This window comes from Maniola jurtina, chromosome 15 (genome assembly GCF_905333055.1).
Source record: "Maniola jurtina chromosome 15, ilManJurt1.1, whole genome shotgun sequence".
NCBI classification, from domain to species: domain Eukaryota; kingdom Metazoa; phylum Arthropoda; class Insecta; order Lepidoptera; family Nymphalidae; genus Maniola; species Maniola jurtina.
This window is the reverse complement of record NC_060043.1, coordinates 7668974-7686858: the sequence shown is the minus strand read 5'-3', so window position 1 is coordinate 7686858 and position 17885 is coordinate 7668974. Positions and strand designations below refer to the sequence as shown.

The 17885-nt window shown below is 36.1% G+C and overlaps 2 protein-coding genes across 5 annotated transcripts; one reads left to right on the top strand and one right to left on the bottom strand.

The window, feature by feature from the left end:
- Positions 1 to 40: 40 nt before the first annotated feature.
- Positions 41 to 5398, bottom strand: LOC123872595 (RNA-binding protein with serine-rich domain 1-A-like). 2 transcript variants are annotated; one of them, XM_045916962.1, is made up of 7 exons: positions 5252 to 5398; positions 5067 to 5174; positions 3661 to 3795; positions 2399 to 2542; positions 1493 to 1734; positions 1051 to 1168; positions 41 to 347 (listed from the first exon to the last, which is right to left on the bottom strand). In XM_045916962.1, coding segments are annotated over exons 1-7 (876 nt in total). In that variant the 5' UTR covers positions 5254 to 5398; the 3' UTR covers positions 41 to 220. The 2 variants fall into 2 exon arrangements, with proteins under 2 accessions (XP_045772918.1, XP_045772919.1); XM_045916963.1 differs by having other exon boundaries at positions 3661 to 3780.
- A 4742-nt stretch (positions 5399 to 10140) lies between these two features.
- Positions 10141 to 17649, top strand: LOC123872600. Of its 3 annotated transcripts, none has more exons than XM_045916977.1 (4): positions 10141 to 10262; positions 15157 to 15313; positions 16436 to 16603; positions 17388 to 17649. In XM_045916977.1, exons 2-4 carry the CDS (start codon positions 15179 to 15181, stop codon positions 17466 to 17468), a joined length of 384 nt encoding a protein of 127 aa, XP_045772933.1. In that variant the 5' UTR covers positions 10141 to 10262; positions 15157 to 15178; the 3' UTR covers positions 17469 to 17649. The 3 variants fall into 3 exon arrangements, with proteins under 3 accessions (XP_045772933.1, XP_045772934.1, XP_045772932.1); XM_045916978.1 differs by having other exon boundaries at positions 10141 to 10360; positions 16439 to 16603; XM_045916976.1 differs by having other exon boundaries at positions 10141 to 10360.
- Positions 17650 to 17885: the final 236 nt, after the last annotated feature.

The window sequence follows — 17885 nt, the reverse complement described above, 5'->3', positions numbered from 1 at the left end:
ATAACGCGGAAGGTTTAACTTAAAGCTTAAGCTTTAGGAACTTAAGCGTTGACTCGTTACGCGTTGAAAAACAAGCATACGTGTAACAGGGCTAACCTCAAAAACCTTTAATTAATAATAAAGGTTTTATTTATTTAGTTTGCTTGTTAGGTAAAACACGACATTGAGTATGTATGTGTATGATCGGTGGAGTGTGGAGTGTGCGCTGTGGGGTGTGAGTCTACCGGGAGGAAGAGGAGGAGGACCTGGAGCGGCGGCGGCGCGGCGCGGCGCGCGGGGAGCGCGAGCGCGAGCGGCGGCGGCGCGGCGGCGAGCGGCGGCGCGGCGGAGGGCTGCGCCGACGGTACCTGGACATAACCCACAGTGATATATACACAGTGGTACCACATGTTTTCTCAGAAATAGGGATGGTACTAACTAGGCAAATCAGCAACTCTTTAACAAAGACTGTGTCAAAAATTACCAACCAATCTCTGTTCTTACTGTGTTATCAGTACAGTAATAATTATTCCTTAACTATTAATAAATGTAAAAGCGATGTGGCTTAAATTCTTGCCCTATAATGAGAAATATTTCATAAAATGACTACACGCACGCACATCGGGCGGCGGGTATGTAACCCATCGGCACAGTATACTTAATGTACCTTACTACAGGTACAGAAACTAAGTAACAGAAGCTAACTCCGCAAAAACGTTTAAATAAATAGCGATTCTTGTTACGGTGCGAAGCTGGCGTTCGCAAAGCGTCGCAGTCTTAGAACGCCTCTTTTTTCAATCGCCTTATAATATCTCTTTTTTGACTGAAGGTGATCGGGAGAAGCCGTAGATATATATTACAAGTCACGTGACCAAGTAAGCGGACGCGTCGCGCAAATGAACTGAAGGTATGATCGCCGGGTGTGCCAGCGGACGCTGGCTCTGGTCGAGAGTTCCCTCCCGGCATTCATGCAATGCAACGTCAGAGAAAGTCATAATGCTTCGCGGATTCTTGCCAGTCTCCAGCGGCATGGTATGTTGTAGCCATACAATAGTAGTATGCTGAGTGTACCTCGGCGGTGAGTGTCGGCGCATGGGCGGGTGGCGCGGCGGCGCGCGCGGCGAGGGCCGGCGCGGGCGCGACGGCACCAGCACGGGCGCCGCTGTGATCTCCTGCCCGTCGATTTGTCCTAACCAAATTATAATCATTTTATCCCCTAGGATAACAGGCTTAATTCGCTACAATCCGCCAAAATAGACAAATCTGTATGGCACAATGTGCAAAGCGATATTCACCGCCCGCCCTCCCACTACTAAACATATAAGAAGAGCAAGTAAAACATAAATCTCGAACAAACTGAATATAAATACTCCGAGACACTGTACCATCCTCAGATGTAACTCCACGACACACAATTGCAAAATAATACTTCACAAAGGAGAAAGTCAGAAGATTTGTGTTCTCAATTTTTAAAAAACTAAAAATATGCGGAGGAAGTCGTGGACATAAATACCTCCGTCCATATGTTTCATGGCATTTTCTGCTTCGTCAGGGTTGCTGAACTCCACATAAGCGTACCCGCGACCGTTGTGCGGGTGAAGTCGGTCCATGGGGAACTCCACTGCTTTGACCGCGCCGTACGTGGAGAATATCTCGTGGATGTGGTCCCGAGATACGTTCAGTGTCAGTCGCCCGATGTGTATTCTGGTGGGGCGAGGCGGCGGAGAACGCTCGCGCTTTTTGCGGCCTGGCGATCTGGACAATAAATAAAAAACTCAAATAACAATGACAAACAAGATTTTTATTAAGTTTCCTTGGCGCAATAAATGCAAACGTTGTGTACACTTGTCATTATTATACATATCAGTGTGTTTTATAGTGCGAATATGTATATTGTAAGTGTTCCTTTATCAAATAAATAAATAAAAAAGATTTTATTTGTTGTTTTCCTCGTTATATTAATTATATTCACTATTACAATGTGTGCTCTCGGTTTCTGTTTTCACCAATTTCAATATTATGGCCTGGTCTGAGGGAACATGCATGATAAAATATATAGGTGAATATTTTTCTCATTACTCACTGACACTAAATATAATTTTTAAAGTGAAGGTGCTCACTGCCTTGGTATGTACGGTTTATCGATGTTTTATATTACATAATATGGATTATGTTTGTCAAAACAATCTTTCTGTTTGTCAAAAAACGCCTGTATGCTACATGATAATTGAGTGTAATTTTTTTTTCACAAACACAAACTATCTGAAGAAAACTTTAGGTACAGTTTTCTGGCAACAGCCTTTCAGATTTACTGTAATCTCTATTATTTTAGAGCAGAATATTACTTTTGCTTCCAAAAAAAAAACAATCACAGCCTATCTCTATAACATTAGTTGTAGATCATATTAATATGAATCACCTTTCATGTTTGTCCTTGCTCTTGGCTTTGTCATTAGTTGAAGGTGCTGACAATTTCTTCTTATCTCCTATGGGTGACCTGTCTCTTATTTTCTCTCTGTCTGGTTCACGCCTATCCTTGATTGGACTTTTGTGTGGGGAGGTCCTAAAAATAAAAAATCGGTCAAATACGAGTCGAGCGTTCCGTACCATCGTACAAGAAATAACTTTTTGATTTTTGTTTTAAATTTCACATTCTGTGAAAATTTTAACTATCATTAATTATCATTAAATTTTAACTATTATTATTATTTATTTTAGGTTCACAAGATATAGCGCGCTGATAGATAGACGGACGGACGGACAGACAGACTGCAGAGGCTTAGTAATAGGGTCCAGTTAGCACTCTTCAGGCATGGAACCCTAAAAAGCCAAAATGGGCATGATATAGACATGTAGACTTAGACAAGCAAATGGAATTTTGATATGAACAAACTCTTAACATTTTAAGTCTTGTACACAAAACCAAGGCATATTGCAAGTTATAGCTGAAAAGTATTACTTTTATTAGAAAAGTAAGACTTTATTCACAGACTATTTAACTCCTGAGTTTCTTGCTGGCTATTTTCAATGGAAATTTCTTTCCCATTTTAAGGCGTAACCCTGAGGAAAACCCTGTGGCCAGTCGCGTTATGAGAGACAATTTTTTTAAATACTTTAAATTTGTACTATTTCACATTAATCCACTCAAATTATTTAATAATAAAGTAACTATTCAAAACTAGCCGATGCCCGCGACTTCGCCCGCGTGGATTTAGGTTTTTTGAAATCCCGTGGGAACTCTTTGATTTTCCGAGATAAAAAGTAGTGTGCTAATCCAGGATGTTAACTATCTCCATTCCAAATTTCAGCCAAATCCGTCCAGTAGTTTTTGCGTGAAGGAGTAACAAACATACACACACACACACACACACATACAAACTTTCGCCTTTATAATATTAGTGTGATAGTGTGAAGTGTGATTTCGTAAAAGAACAACAAAAACGAGAAGGTAATTGATTCCATGCATTGCCTTCTTACAAATAATTTCAATTTGCAACATGAATAGAATAAAAATAAGTGAATAAAGAGTGGCTTTTGGCTAGTTTTGATTTTTCAAAAAGACCGAAAATTGATACCATAAAAAAAGTACATATTCTACCAAAACTAGCGGGTCAGCGGAAATCAGTATAGCCCAAGCTCTGGGAACAAGGACGAGCATTAAGTAAAGTTGAAGGGGCTTACTTCTTCTTAGGTCTGGAGCGGTGGTTGCTGCTGCTGCTGCTGGAGGAGCTGGAGCTGGACGACGAGCGCGACGAGCTGCCCGAGCTGCTCGACGACGAGCGCGACGACGACCGCGACGAGCTGCTCTCCGACGAACTGATATAATAACCGTCTCAACATTTCGCCACGCCCAATCAACAATTTCCATCCACAAATCGTAAATTTACAGGAGTGTTTAAATAAATAATAAAACCTGTCAAGTGTGACTAGGACTCGCATTGTTTTAGTAACTATGGTTAACTTTAAACTGTCCTCCTGTAAAGTTTAACTGTGAATTTCTAGATCTAACATTGTTGATTGGGCGTGGCGATTCAAACTGGCATGTAAAAATAAATGATTCAGAAACATCCTCCCTCTGCATCATATTCCTTTCCTTTCCATTAATCACATAGTAGCAGTTTTCTTGAAATAATAATGCAGTAGGTTTCCAGAGATTCTTACACATAAAACTAAGAGAAAGACGCTAAATTTTGTTCTTTGTTAACTTTTACAGTTATCATCATATCAGATATAATAACTGGGACCAAACGCTTGACATGCTTTCCAAATGATGGAAGAAATGAAGAGGTCAAATCAGACCTCCAAAGTCAGTTATCAACTTGGGTCAGCATTGCTTAACAATAAAATTATTGCAATCAATTGATATGCGTTGTCAGTTGTCACAATTAACTACACATCCCTACACAATCAAATTATTCAATTGAATAACAATAATTTAAGTACCTTACTGACTGATCTTGAATTTTCTTCATTATGATCATCCCATCACTGGCCCACTAATGAGCACAGGTTTGCCCTCAGAATGGGAAAGATCTTGCAATAGTCTACCATGCTAGCCAATGGCATATTATGGAGAACTCTCAGGCAGGCCTGAGGTTTCCTCACGATGTTTTCGCTCAACGTTAAAGCAATTGATAGTACTTATTTAATTGCTTAAAATGCACATAGCTCCAGAAATTAAGGGATATGTGCCCAGCATCAAACCCTGGACCCCTGACTAGGAGGATAACATCTTAACCTTGTTATAATATTATGTATAAGTATTGTATTCATAATTCATCATTGTAAGTTGTGATTTCATTATTCATATAGATTAATTAGGTACTGGTTTACCAGTTTGCAATTTATTTTAAATATGAAGTATAATATTGTTATCATAGCCAAAGAGAGCTTCAATTTTATAATTCAAGACTTTTAACGACTTTGACCAATATGTATTTAAAACGGCTAAACTTTGTATGAGAGAACTTATTAGTAATTCTTTACCTTCAACTCAAAAGCCGCCCAAATTATAGATAACCTCCAAAATGATTTTCTATGTTATTAATTTTTATTCTTATAAAATAGGCAAACGCTATCGTTTTTACCTGCCACTGCTATCACTACTACTGGATCCTGAATCTCCCTTTTTCTTTTTGTCCTTTGGCTTCTTTTTATCCTTATCTGACGGCACCGACGGGGATTTGTTCCGCGCCCTGTAATTCGATGATTATATAAATTGAAATTACTAAGTTATCAACAAATACATTAAATGACGCTTGAAAACACTCACATAATGTTTTACTTTACACAATATGTTCAAGAAAGAGACAATAAAATAAACAGAAAATCGCAAAATTTATTTCGGGCTCGCACTCCGCACTTTTTCATCCACAGATAAACAACAATTTTGCCACCATTTTGATTTTTGTAGCGTCAGGATGCGGTGTTGCCAGGTAATCATTTGGTCTGTCACACAAAGAGAATATTAATATAATCACTAAGTTTTTCTGTCACAGACTCTGTGCAGGATTATCCATGGATTATCCAGGTGTTGTAGTTATGATACAGCTCACGCTGATAATAAAAACAATCGAATTAAAAATGAAATTTGGGACAGTAATTAATCTTCAATAATCTTTCAATTAACATACTCTCAAGCTATGTTAGGATATAGTTAAGCATCTTTTTCACTGTAGTTACCTTCTTTGCTCATCTTCACAAAGTGCTAACAAAAGCAAAGCTTTGTCTTCCAACTCACTTTGACGTAATGACATTATGAAGAGTGGGCAGCGAATGGCGCTCCAAGCCGCAACCGCGACCGCAGTGGTGTTTGTGGCGGCTAGAGCCGCGGCCTGCGGTAGGCCGCCACCGCAGGCCGCGTCTGTTTGTGACAGGCTTATGCGTACCGATGGGTTTAGTATTTAGTGCAAGTGCTTAGTACAAGTTGTTACTAACTAAATCATGCTACACCTGCTATAGTAACAACACTACATATACATATGCGCGTTGTGTGGTTAGACTGCCTCTATGGGTTTAGACTTTTATTATTTAAGTTTAGGTATGGTTTAGATTCTAAGTTGAAATAATTCATTACCTGATGGTGGTGGTTATGGTTGACGGTAATGTTGATACATTATCGTCAATATTATTATAGACCTAGATACGAGTAGGTATCTTCTAGGGATTTCCATACGCCATGGTCTTGCGCCTCCTGAATCCAGCGGCTCCGTGAACTCGTTTGATGTCGTCGGTCCACTTAGTCCCTCCCAAGGTCTGTGAACACTGCGCTTTTCGATGCGAGGTCGCCATCCTATCATCGCCTAACGTCTATCGTTTTTTTAAATTAAGAATATATGCCCTGCTTGCTACTTCAGCTTTGCAACCATTGAGCTATGAGCTATGTCGGTTACTCTATGGATCTCCTTATTTCTGATTTGATTACGTTGACGTAGAGAAACTCCAAGCTTTCTCCATCGCCTGCTGTATAGGCTATGAGCTTTTTGAGGTCCATTAGCGACCATATCTTGGATCCATAATATTGACATCAATGGCAACACGTACTGTTAAATAATAATATTTTTGAGTAGGTAGATAAGTAAGTAACAAGCAGATAAGTGCATCATAATATTAAATATCACTGCCGTGATAGGCTAGTGAATTAAGATGCCCTCCTCCTATTCGGCAGGTCGGGAGTTAATTCCCGGGCTCTAATTTTTCGGAATTACATGAGTTAGCAATTAATTAATACGTTTATCACTTGCTTTAAAACTACAAAGAAAACCATCGCGAGGAAACCAGTTCTCCATAAAAGGTGTGTGAAGTTTGTTAATTCGCACTTGACCAGCGTAGCGGACTGTGGCCTAAACCATTCTCATTCTGAAGAGGCGACTCGCTCTTAATAGTGAGCCGGTGATGGGGTGATAATGATGCTAAATATCACATGAGTAGGTATTTAAAAAAAAATACATATCAAAAAATGTTATTAATAAGGTTCGAATCTGTCGGTTCCGCAATTTTTGAAATGTAAGTAATGGTACCTAGGTATTAAAAAAATATTAGAAAGTGTGGGTAAAAACACTATCATAAAAATTATATTAATCACTGGGGTCATTATTTTGCGGGCGGAACCACGGGGCCACGCTCGTCATTTTAAACCCCTGACCCAAAAAGAGGGGCGCTATACGTTCGACGTATGTATCTGTGTATCTGTTTGTGGCATCTTAGCTCCTAAACTAATGAACCGATTTTAATTCAGGTTTTTTTTTGTTTGAAAGGTGGCTTGATCGAAAGTGTTCTTAGCAGCTATAATCAAAGAAAATCGGTTCAGCCGTTTGAAAGTTAGCAGCTCTTTTCTAGTTACTGTAACCTTAACTTGTCGGGGGTGTTATAAATTTTTAATTTACACTTGTTAAAACAGGTTTTATGTTCTTTTGTATAAATAAAAGCACGCCGTGGCAAGAGGTCGCAGTGGCCGCTACATACACCGGCACAGCGCCGCTAATGTGGCAGCCGTGTCGCACAGCGAGAGGCTTATAGCTGCCCAGCGCCCACTCAACCCCTGTACTATTAAAAGAGTGATAAGTCACCTCCCTAAACCTACGAGTATATAATATGTTTGGTTACAGTTGGTTAAGTTACATTCTTTTGAAAACAAACTATAACTGCTTCTGACTTTTTCTGTTGGTTAGTAAAATTGGACATTCCTCTAAAGTACAAAGTAAAGTAGGTGTTGTTTGCAAAGTATGACATAAAATACTACTTGCTGTTTAATAAGTATATACTTAACATGAACCTGAAAAATATTATTATAATAATATGTAGGTCTGAAAATACCTATAATTTACTTTGAGTGCGTTTTATAACGATATGAAATCGGAAGATATGGTCGGAGATGAAATGCTTTGCTCACGTTTTGATAGACTAGGACATAGCTAGAGTTTATTACATTTTCTTGGTACATAGTTAAATGTACTAGCGATAATTTTCCCCACTACGCCAATTTTTACGCGACTTATTTGCTAGTTACTGTTATAGTAAAATATAATATACCTATTTAGATAATTGACATTTTATGTGTATTTGCATTGGTACTTACCTACTAGTTAACTACTTATATATTTTTTCTATTTGCAACAGTGAACTTTGGTAGGTGTTATGGTCGTAAATCAAAATAGGTTTATGAGGAAATACAAGAGGGTCACTGAAGGCCACAATCCCGAATCATAACGTTTTGTTCGAAGGTTGAGAACCTCGTGCGAAAATAAAATGGCCTTAGACTACCTAGGTACTCATAAAAACCACGTCTCATAAGATGTTTCGTTACCGAAATATTAAGACGTTTAAAGTAAAATATCCTATAATAACTCAATTAAATAATATATTAATTAACAATTACACTAAAAAAAAAACAAGAAATAATAAAAAGAACATAACCTTGTACGATGGTACGGAACTCTACGTGTGCGAATGACTCACACTTGACAAGTTTTTTGAAAATATGATTAGGAACCTACTTCAAATAAACAACATATGCAAACTATATTCATCAATTCTCACGCGTCACACACCTGTTGCAAGATAAGTCCTGATAGCGGTTCTTTGTGGATTTAAAGATAGTCCTTATTCCATTCGGTGAACCAGTAAACAACAACCACCACCGAACAAAAAAAAAGTCACATTTTTTTTTAAAGAATCACCCACAGAATTACACACTTAAAAATTGCCTAACTTATTCCTTGAGTTCTATAGGTCTTCTTGAAACTATATTTACGGGCAGTCACAACGTGCATTGAAAACAAATATCAAAATTTTCATATAAAAATTTCCTTGATTTTCAAGAGGCTTACCTGAACATTTTTGTATGGAAGTTTTTTTACAATAAACTCCTGTATAAAGCTCAAAGGTCTTCTTAGGAATTGGAAAAGATTGATTGAAATGAAAAGATTTTTATTTTAATTCATAGAATTAAAAAAAAAATCTTTTAATTTTTTTAATTCATAGAATTAAAAAAAAATCTTTTCATTTAATTTATTTTCCTCATCGTTAGTTCAGGAGCTACGATGCCATAGACAGATACACACGTCAAACTTATAACACCTCTCTTTTTGGGTCGGGGTTAATAAATATTGTTTGGATAGTTTCTAATCCACTCTTTATCTGTCTAATTAATACATCACCGGAATTCAAACCCAAGTCTTCAAAACCACCTCGGTATTCGCACCGTACAATAAGTTTATTTGGTTATTATCTATCTAGTTGAATGAACAGCAACTTTATCAAAATAATTACCCACGCATGTTGTAAAACACTAGCAATAAAAGTCTATGATCATAAGCTTTTCATACACACAGGCCACTTTATTGTTACCTGTTGCGTCATATGATATAATATGTATTGTTGCACCTATGAAAAATTACTTTAGAATATACCCGCGACTTCACCCGCGTGGACTACACAAATTTCAAACTCCTATTTTACCCCCTCAGGGGTTGAATTTTCAAAAAGTGTTTCTTAGCGGATGTCTACGTCTTAAAAGCTATCCGCATGCCAAAAATTCATCTCGATTCGTCCCGTAGTTTGAGCTATTGGATGCGTTGATAGATCACTCAGTTACCTTTTCCTTTTATATATTTGTAAGTACAAAATCGAAGTGGTCTTCTGAATAAATAGTAAATTTTTATACCAGAATTACAAAAGTAAACTGATTTTATGATTTACTCTAAAAAAATTGATATATAACTGCAAATCTTTATAATTACCATGCGTCCTTAGGATTTTTTATTGATTGGCTAAATGAGGACATATTACATACGAATAGATAGGAAAGGTATTCCGAACCAGTTTTAGATTCAAAACATATACTTTTCTAAAGTTTATTTCAATAAAAAATATTTATATTTCAACACCGTTTTCTGCCCTCAATTGTTATCATAGAGATAGTGAAGACACTCAGCTCTGACAGAAACCTGTACCAGAGGTAACTTATTAGCTAAGAGTTAGAATAAAAATTTAAGTAACTTGAGAGGCATACAACAAAATAGAAAATAAGTTTTTATAACTGATGCTGAAACAGATTGGCTGTATTGTAGAGCCATTTTAACTGGTATTGCAGTATGCCAGCTTTAAAAAAAATTTGCTAATGGATTTTTCTTGACTCCCAGCTCTTGTACGACTCTTCAATGTTAACCCATACAGAGCAAAAGTGCAGTAAGTGAGCATGTCCTTCCCGCCTTATAAAGGCTAGGGCGGCGCGCGACGCACCATACAACTTGCCGTCACGTCGACAGTAAACGGTTTCACAAGTTCGTAAATAAATAAAACTTTTGCTCTGCGGCAGTTTTTGTGGTCAGCTTTTTTGAGTTTGATTTTCAATTCTTCACTTTAGTGTTGTTATTAGCCTGTAAGTATATTGTATTTTTTTTCTAATTGAATCTTTACAGTTATTATTATAATATGTTTTATATTATGCTATTACTTTTATGCTTATATTTATAATTTATGTGGAGTATATATTTTTTTGTTATACGCGAAGATAATACTAGATTTTGAGAATTGTCAACTTGTTTAGTTAATTTTGAATGTTTTACGCATATTTACTAATTTTTTTACGTAAACTATTATGTAATGTAATATTGAATGTGCGTAGCTTTAAAAGTTGCTTTTACATCGATGCTGTTTAGTTATCTTAAAAGGCCACGGGCAAAAATGTATGGAACTTAGTCCTAGAGCCTCCACTGATGAGACTTTTGGGAAATGAAAAGTAATAGTTTTTTTGTATGATTCTGGCAAAAATCTATTAACAAGATTTAGACTTTCGCCCATTGCCTCTAAACACAGTAGTTGTCAAAAAGAAATCAAAATCATTTATTCAAAGTAAGTACCTACTATTGTATGCCTTTTGATCGTCTGAATTGTTAGATTTGTAAGATGATATAGTGGTGATAATTAATTACGAAAACTAAAGCTACGAGGGTTCCAAACGCGCCCAGGTCTGAGAAGAGCCCACAACAAACTCAGCCAGGCTGTTGCTATTTGTTTAGAATTTTGACCGGTCATGTTTTGTGTATACATTATTTTGTCTTGGTAAATAGGTACCTAATTAGTGATTATTTTTCTTTATATGCAATGTTTATTTTTACTTTCCATTGTAATCTAAAATTATCTTTTCTAAACTCAGTTATCTACGCTCGCCTACAGCGTTGCTACGGACGCCTACGGTGTAGAGCGGTGCTACGATTCAGAAAGACCGCGTAGAAAGTGATACAACCGTTATATTATGTTTTTATCTTTTTATTTCTCATATTATTATTCTTTAATTTTTATTATCTCCTCACCCTAAGGTTGCCTGGAAGAGATCGCTATTTTAGCGATAAGGCCGCCTTTTGTACACAAATCTTTATAGTTATTTATATATTACTGTCTTGTTGGTGTACAATAAAGAATATTTTACTTTTACTTTTTACTTTATTGTCTTGAGGAGGTTTTACATTCGATTCCCAGTTGAAAATATCTAGGAATAGGCTTGGGTCTGGTGTTGTGACAGGCTTCATCAGCATAAGATAATAGATCAATTTGAAGAGATATTGCCAACGTACCTTTTGCTCAAGGTGGGATGGGATATAGGCTTTTATGATACCTATAACTATCATAAAATCCCATCTAAACCCTAAATTACTGTCATAAATTAATTATATGGAATGTAGGATTTTATGATATTACTATCATAAATTATTAGGTGTATTAAGACAAACTTGAACGTAATATTGTGTATAGTGATGAGAATAAATAAGGCATTATTTTTCAAAAAAATATCTATTTTCCCATGTCATAGAAAATAATATGACATTTTCGTTAAAACTAGGAAAACATAAGTGAAACAATAAACCAGATGATCCTTAAGAGATAAGTGTGTCACTTGTTATCCCGCCTGTCATGACACATGACACGGCTTTACGCGGCCCTTGAAGCCTTCTTTGCCATCGATACCTACAAAAATTGAATTTTCTTGAGTATATCCATTAAAGAAAATTAAAAATCAGTTTGGGATTGATAAAAATAAGCTGTCTCGTATCTGGGTTAAGCAGATTTTAATTGAACGTTTGCATTACATTTTGGTCTTCTTTGAAACGCAGCACGAAGTCGTTTCCATTATATTTTCCAATCATAAGTAATAGATTTAAAATTAATCGTTCATTTTTAGACCCGTTGAAATGAAAATTTAATGTTTTCTTATACGTATACAATAATTATACATGGTTAGTAATTTAGGTATATTTAAAGTGTATATAGGTACGATGTATAAGATATTGGGGACTTCGTCTGTGTTGGTGTTTGCTGGCGCGCGTGCACTGCCTTTTTGGAGTGGTTTTTTTCGGGTTTTGAGTTTTATGGTGTTTTTGGTGGTGGAACTGACTGGGAAGCGCTCTAAGGGAGTGCCGCGCGTGTGTCGACGACCGCCAGCACAGACAAAGTCCATACTTATATAGTTTCTAACTTGTAAATAACTACAAACTTGACATTGGCTAATCTTTGTAAAGCCAGACGAGAGAGAAAAAAAAAAGATATTGGGCCAAAAAATTTGGAGACGAAAGGAATAGGAAAAATGCGTCCAAAAGAAAAAAGGGAAATGTGTCCCCTATATTGGGGCGTCCTAGCTAAAATGTTTTTTGATTTTGTCCTACAAATAAAGGGTATAAGTGTAAAATCAACTACCTATTGTAAGGTTATTTTTAAAAATTGATTTGAGTTGTCAAAAATAATATAAAATTATTAATTTATCTAATGCAGGTAGTTTGATAAAATCGATATTTCGCTCATTCGATGTCATACAATCTGTTACTAGGAGGCCGACAAGATTGAACTTGGATAAATACGGGTGTTTTGAAGGTTTTAGTTCAGTCTCCTTCCGAGATTCGGAGCGATATCGCATATTTTCGGTATTTGGGTTGTGAACTGGATAATTAGATGTTGTGATAGCAATCACGCTCTAATTAAATTATTTATTTTGGCATTAGTTTGTTTAGATTAAAACTCTCGGATAACCTTGCACATTAAACTTGTGTTTTGTTGTGTTGGTTTTGGAGAGGACATTTCAATAATTCGATAAAAATATTTAAATAATACCTGCTTTTCTGAGTGACGCCAATAATTCAGAAGCGGGATGTGTCTCACGTTGTCTTAAATTCGCTTTGGTATCTTTTTGTAAACAACCCACATTTGATTAAAATTTTTATTGAGTTTGATTTGGTGATTAAAATTTTTAGTTTTTTTTTTAAGAATTTAGTCTTTTGTGAAGTGGAAAGTAATTTGTATTAAGTGGTTCAGATTTTGTATACATCGAATGAGAAGTTAGTCGTTTGGATTTATTGTTGACTGGATATTAAAACTGAGAGTTCGGCAGTTCAAGTGTAGGTTTTAATGATTTGACGGAGGGCAGGATAGCCCATGATTTGGATTTGACTTAGGGCAAGGAAGCCCGCGACTGACATGACAAGATTGATTAGAAACACGAGGACGTGTTAAATTCAGGACGGCCGAACTGTAAGGTTATTTTTAAAAATTGATTTGAGTTGTCAAAAATAATATAAAATTATTAATTTATCTAATGCAGGTAGTTTGATAAAATCGATATTTCGCTCATTCGATGTCATACAATCTGTTACTAGGAGGCCGACAAGATTGAACTTGGATAAATACGGGTGTTTTGAAGGTTTTAGTTCAGTCTCCTTCCGAGATTCGGAGCGATATCGCATATTTTCGGTATTTGGGTTGTGAACTGGATAATTAGATGTTGTGATAGCAATCACGCTCTAATTAAATTATTTATTTTGGCATTAGTTTGTTTAGATTAAAACTCTCGGATAACCTTGCACATTAAACTTGTGTTTTGTTGTGTTGGTTTTGGAGAGGACATTTCAATAATTCGATAAAAATATTTAAATAATACCTGCTTTTCTGAGTGACGCCAATAATATAGGCTCTTATAATAAACCAACTGATTCCTAATATATTTCAATTTTATTTTTATTCAAACATACTGGTCCTAACAGTCTGGTATGCTTATTATGATACCGGAACTACTCGTGCGATTTTTATTTTAATTGGCTGGAGAAGTGAACGAAAATCGATTAACAAGATCTCTTTATAGGGAAACGAATAGTCAGGATTATTATTTATATGTTAAGTAATTGTTGGTAAAATATTTGATATCAAAATTACTACACGAAACACAAATAAATAGCCTCTTCTAAAATCAATGTAAATAGACATAGCCATAGACATATATTAGATGGCCATCGCTGTAAAGTTGTGCTTAAAAACAGTAAAACTATTTGAATAAGACATCTGAAAGAATATTTATTTAATTTATCTATATTTCTATATGTAGTTAAGCGAGGGCTCAATAAAAATGTAGTGTAGAGTATAAACTATAAACGTAAACTTAAAATAAGTGAACTTATTACCACAAAATCTGTTTACTGCACTACAATACCTTACTTACTTCTTATAGATATTATTCCGTACAAATAAAAAAGCTTCCAATTTTTCTTCTTTCAAAACGCTTTTGATAGGTAATAAGAGAAATCTTATTCAGAGCAGACGGGTCACGGGACGCATTTTCTTTCGGTTCGCATGTTTTTTTTTTCGCGAGCGGCTTCATACAATATATATTTTCATACAATTTCCATATTTCACAAAATCGAACGGTGGAGTTATGCATTGCGAGCTTACCCTAATTGTGTGATTTGAATTTATTCGCAGAAAAACAATGACATCCACAAACTTAATTCCTTATTTAATGAAATATAGTAGTTTTAACATATTAAACATCTGGTATTTAATGCAAAAATACCTTCATTTTTTTCTCTTTATTAAGTAAATTATTTGCTTGGAACAACTGAACTAGAGACCTTTTGTCTCGTAGGCTTCGTGATTTACTTTGCGTCCATAACCTCAAAAACTTCAACGGTATAAAAGGTGGTCGTAGGTTCAAGAATTTTAACGGTACAATGATTTAAGCGTTCGTAGACGTTTTTCGGTTGTTGCAGCGCGGTACCGCATAATTACACGCGTCTTACACAGCCACTGAAAAACGTTTTGTAATCAGCGCGTTGCATTACATTTCGTCCAAAGTGATTTTTTAATTATGTAAATAACGTTGACCTTGTACTCAAAATGTCAAATGTCACTTTCCAGGTGGTGATCTCATGTCCTCACGATGATGCACACGGTGCCCATACTAGTGATGACGTTGACCGCCGCGCTCGCCGCCCCTGCCCTTGACGGCGCGTCTACGGGTTTAACTGATGAAGATTACTACTCCTTTGAAGCTGACAGAAGAGAAATACCTGAGGTAAAGTTATATGTCTCTTTTTCTCTGCATTGTATTCCTGAGTTTTAATCATTTGCTTGGATTCCTGAGTTTTGATTATTGCTGAGTTAGAGCTAGTTAAATTTGACGCACCACCTCCTTTAGTTTCCTCCGATATGCAGAGCGTAATCAAACATGACTTCAAGAGCAGTGTGGATTTGACAAATTGCAAAGCATTGGGCTATATCCTTCTTTACATAGTAGAGTAACTTTTGTCTGTAAAATAACATTATTGCTACTCTATCTTCTTTTACTATAAATATAATAATTTTAAAACAATTATAAAGACTCTGTAATTTTAGTCTGTAGCCCTAACTTTGTAGCGCTAATTATTATATAACTTTCAGGGTTCTTTACAATACCTATTCCTTACAGCACTGAATAAAATAGAAAAGGTTACATCAACTTTGATGATTAATTACGCATCCAGACAGATGCAGTGAAGTGGAAAGTGTTTAACATTAAATTAAGTTTGTCATGTTCACACATTACTAACAATAGGACGCGTTGGCTGAGTGACCAAATGGACACTTTAGCTGGGTATCGTCCAACTATTAAATATCTTTTAAATAACAGACTTTTCACCCAAGTTTAACTTAATAAAACGCCTTTATCTTCAACCGGGGTAATTCAAATCTTTTTAGCCTCTTACTACCAAGAAAATAGGTAAACGTAAAAATCGAACATCATCAATGAATAAAATAATATGATTAAATATGGTGATTGTATGTAATCTGAGCACTAAAATATTTTTCTTTACTTATCAAATTTTTACTAATTAACTTGTAGGTACTAAGTTAGGTACATGTTATCAAAATGTACAATGAAAACTTTCTGTCCATCCGGTTTACAACAATTAAGTAGAAGGGTGATAAAGAACTAAAAGCTTTTAAACTGGCGACGGATATAATAAAATTATGTGCTAAGTGGTTGTTACTTTTTATATCGATTGGTGAAGGCAAACTTAATGTTTTGAGGTTAAGCGCTCCTAGCACCAAGCGTATCGACAATGCAAAAATCGCAATCCAATAGGGCTGATAACTTTGCTATATATATGTTTTATTTAATTTTGATATATATATTCCATTTTATTAATATTTTCAGCAGATAATAATACTACCACAGAAGAGAGCGGCGTTGGTGCTGGATCGCCTGCTCATCGCCTTACAAAAAGCACTGCACGAAGAAAGCGCGAACCACGGCCTAGACGCTGAAAGAGATGGACCGCGGACGGCGCCCTTGCGTCTAGCCAACATTGAGCCTAACGATGTGGTAAGGCCTAAAGTCTTTTTTTATAGATTGGGAGTTGATGGCAGAAAAAACATATTAAGGACTACCTAGATTATGCCCGCAACCGCGTCCAGGTGGTTTTAGATTTTTAAAAATCCCGTGAGAACTCCTTGCTTTTCCGGCATAAAAAGTTGCCGAAGTCAATTTTCGGGGGATAATCTATCTCTGTACCTTTCATATCAATCGGTTAAACGGATAGACGCTTAAGAATCTCGTAGGAACTCTTTGATTTTCCGGGTTAAAAAGTAGCCCATTTTCATTCCCGGGATGTAAACTAACTCTGTACCAATTTCATTAAAATCTGTTCATCGGTTGAGCCGTGAAAGCGTAGCAGCTGTCTGCTACGTTTTCACGGCTCAACGCACGAAAGTGTCTGTACAGAAAGACAGACACACTTTCGCATTTATAATATTAGTATGGATTAGATAGTGTCCCAGAAGTAGATATTAGTGTGTAACTGGATTTTTAAGTTAAAAAAAATTGCTGCACAAATAAAATTGTAGCTGATTTACAAATCAGTAATATATTATGTCTATGTACAAATCAAACGTAAGTAAATTATATGTCATTTTGTCTGGCACTTTTTTTACTAATGCTTCCCTACAAGACTTTTATATTTTTAGCCTCCGACCCAAAAAGAGGGTTGTTTATAAAAATTGGGTCTAAAGGGTTTATCCAAATATTTAGTTTTTTAAGTACAAGGGGTTGGGTTGGCAGTTGATGTCAGTCAGTGAGTGAGTCAAAACTTTTCTTTTTCATTTTTCAGATGGGTCTCCAAAGACGCGGCCAAGCTGCGGGCAGAGGGCGCGTGCTTCGGTGCTACTTCAACGCTGTTACTTGCTTCTAACATAATATTACCAATATTGCTAATTTATTTAATATCTCCCTTAAATTAACTGTTACGATTAATATTATCAAAAGTATTTCTACTTGGCTGCAAACTAAACTATTTCAGAGCATTAGTATTGAGTATTTTAATATTGTGTTTTTATATTTATCGTTTACATAAATTACCTATGATGTGATTATAAAGACGTATACAATAAAATTTTCTGGATTAAGACTTTTGATTACCATCATCATGATCACCCCATCGCCGGCCCACTACTGAGCACGGAGTTCCTCTCAGAATGAGAAGATTTAAGGCCATAGTCCGCCTTACTGGTTAATGCGGATTAACAGATTTCTCACTTCATACATCTGTGAGAACATTATGAAGAATTCTCCAGCATGCAGGTTTCCTCAGTGTGTTTTCTTTTAGCGT

Excerpts from the sequence above, each read along its gene's own strand:
- LOC123872595 (XM_045916962.1), bottom strand. Across the intron at positions 1,169-1,492 it reads CATGAAACATATGGACGGAG|GACAAATCGACGGGCAGGAG; the intron begins GTATTTATGTCC and ends TAATTTGGTTAG. Across the intron at positions 348-1,050 it reads CGCCGACACTCACCGCCGAG|GTACCGTCGGCGCAGCCCTC; the intron begins GTACACTCAGCA and ends GGTTATGTCCAG.
- LOC123872600 (XM_045916977.1), top strand. The coding sequence starts at position 15,179 with ATGATGCACACGGTGCCCATACTAGTGATGACGTTGACCGCCGCGCTC. Across the intron at positions 15,314-16,435 it reads ACAGAAGAGAAATACCTGAG|CAGATAATAATACTACCACA; the intron begins GTAAAGTTATAT and ends TAATATTTTCAG. Across the intron at positions 16,604-17,387 it reads ACATTGAGCCTAACGATGTG|ATGGGTCTCCAAAGACGCGG; the intron begins GTAAGGCCTAAA and ends TTCATTTTTCAG.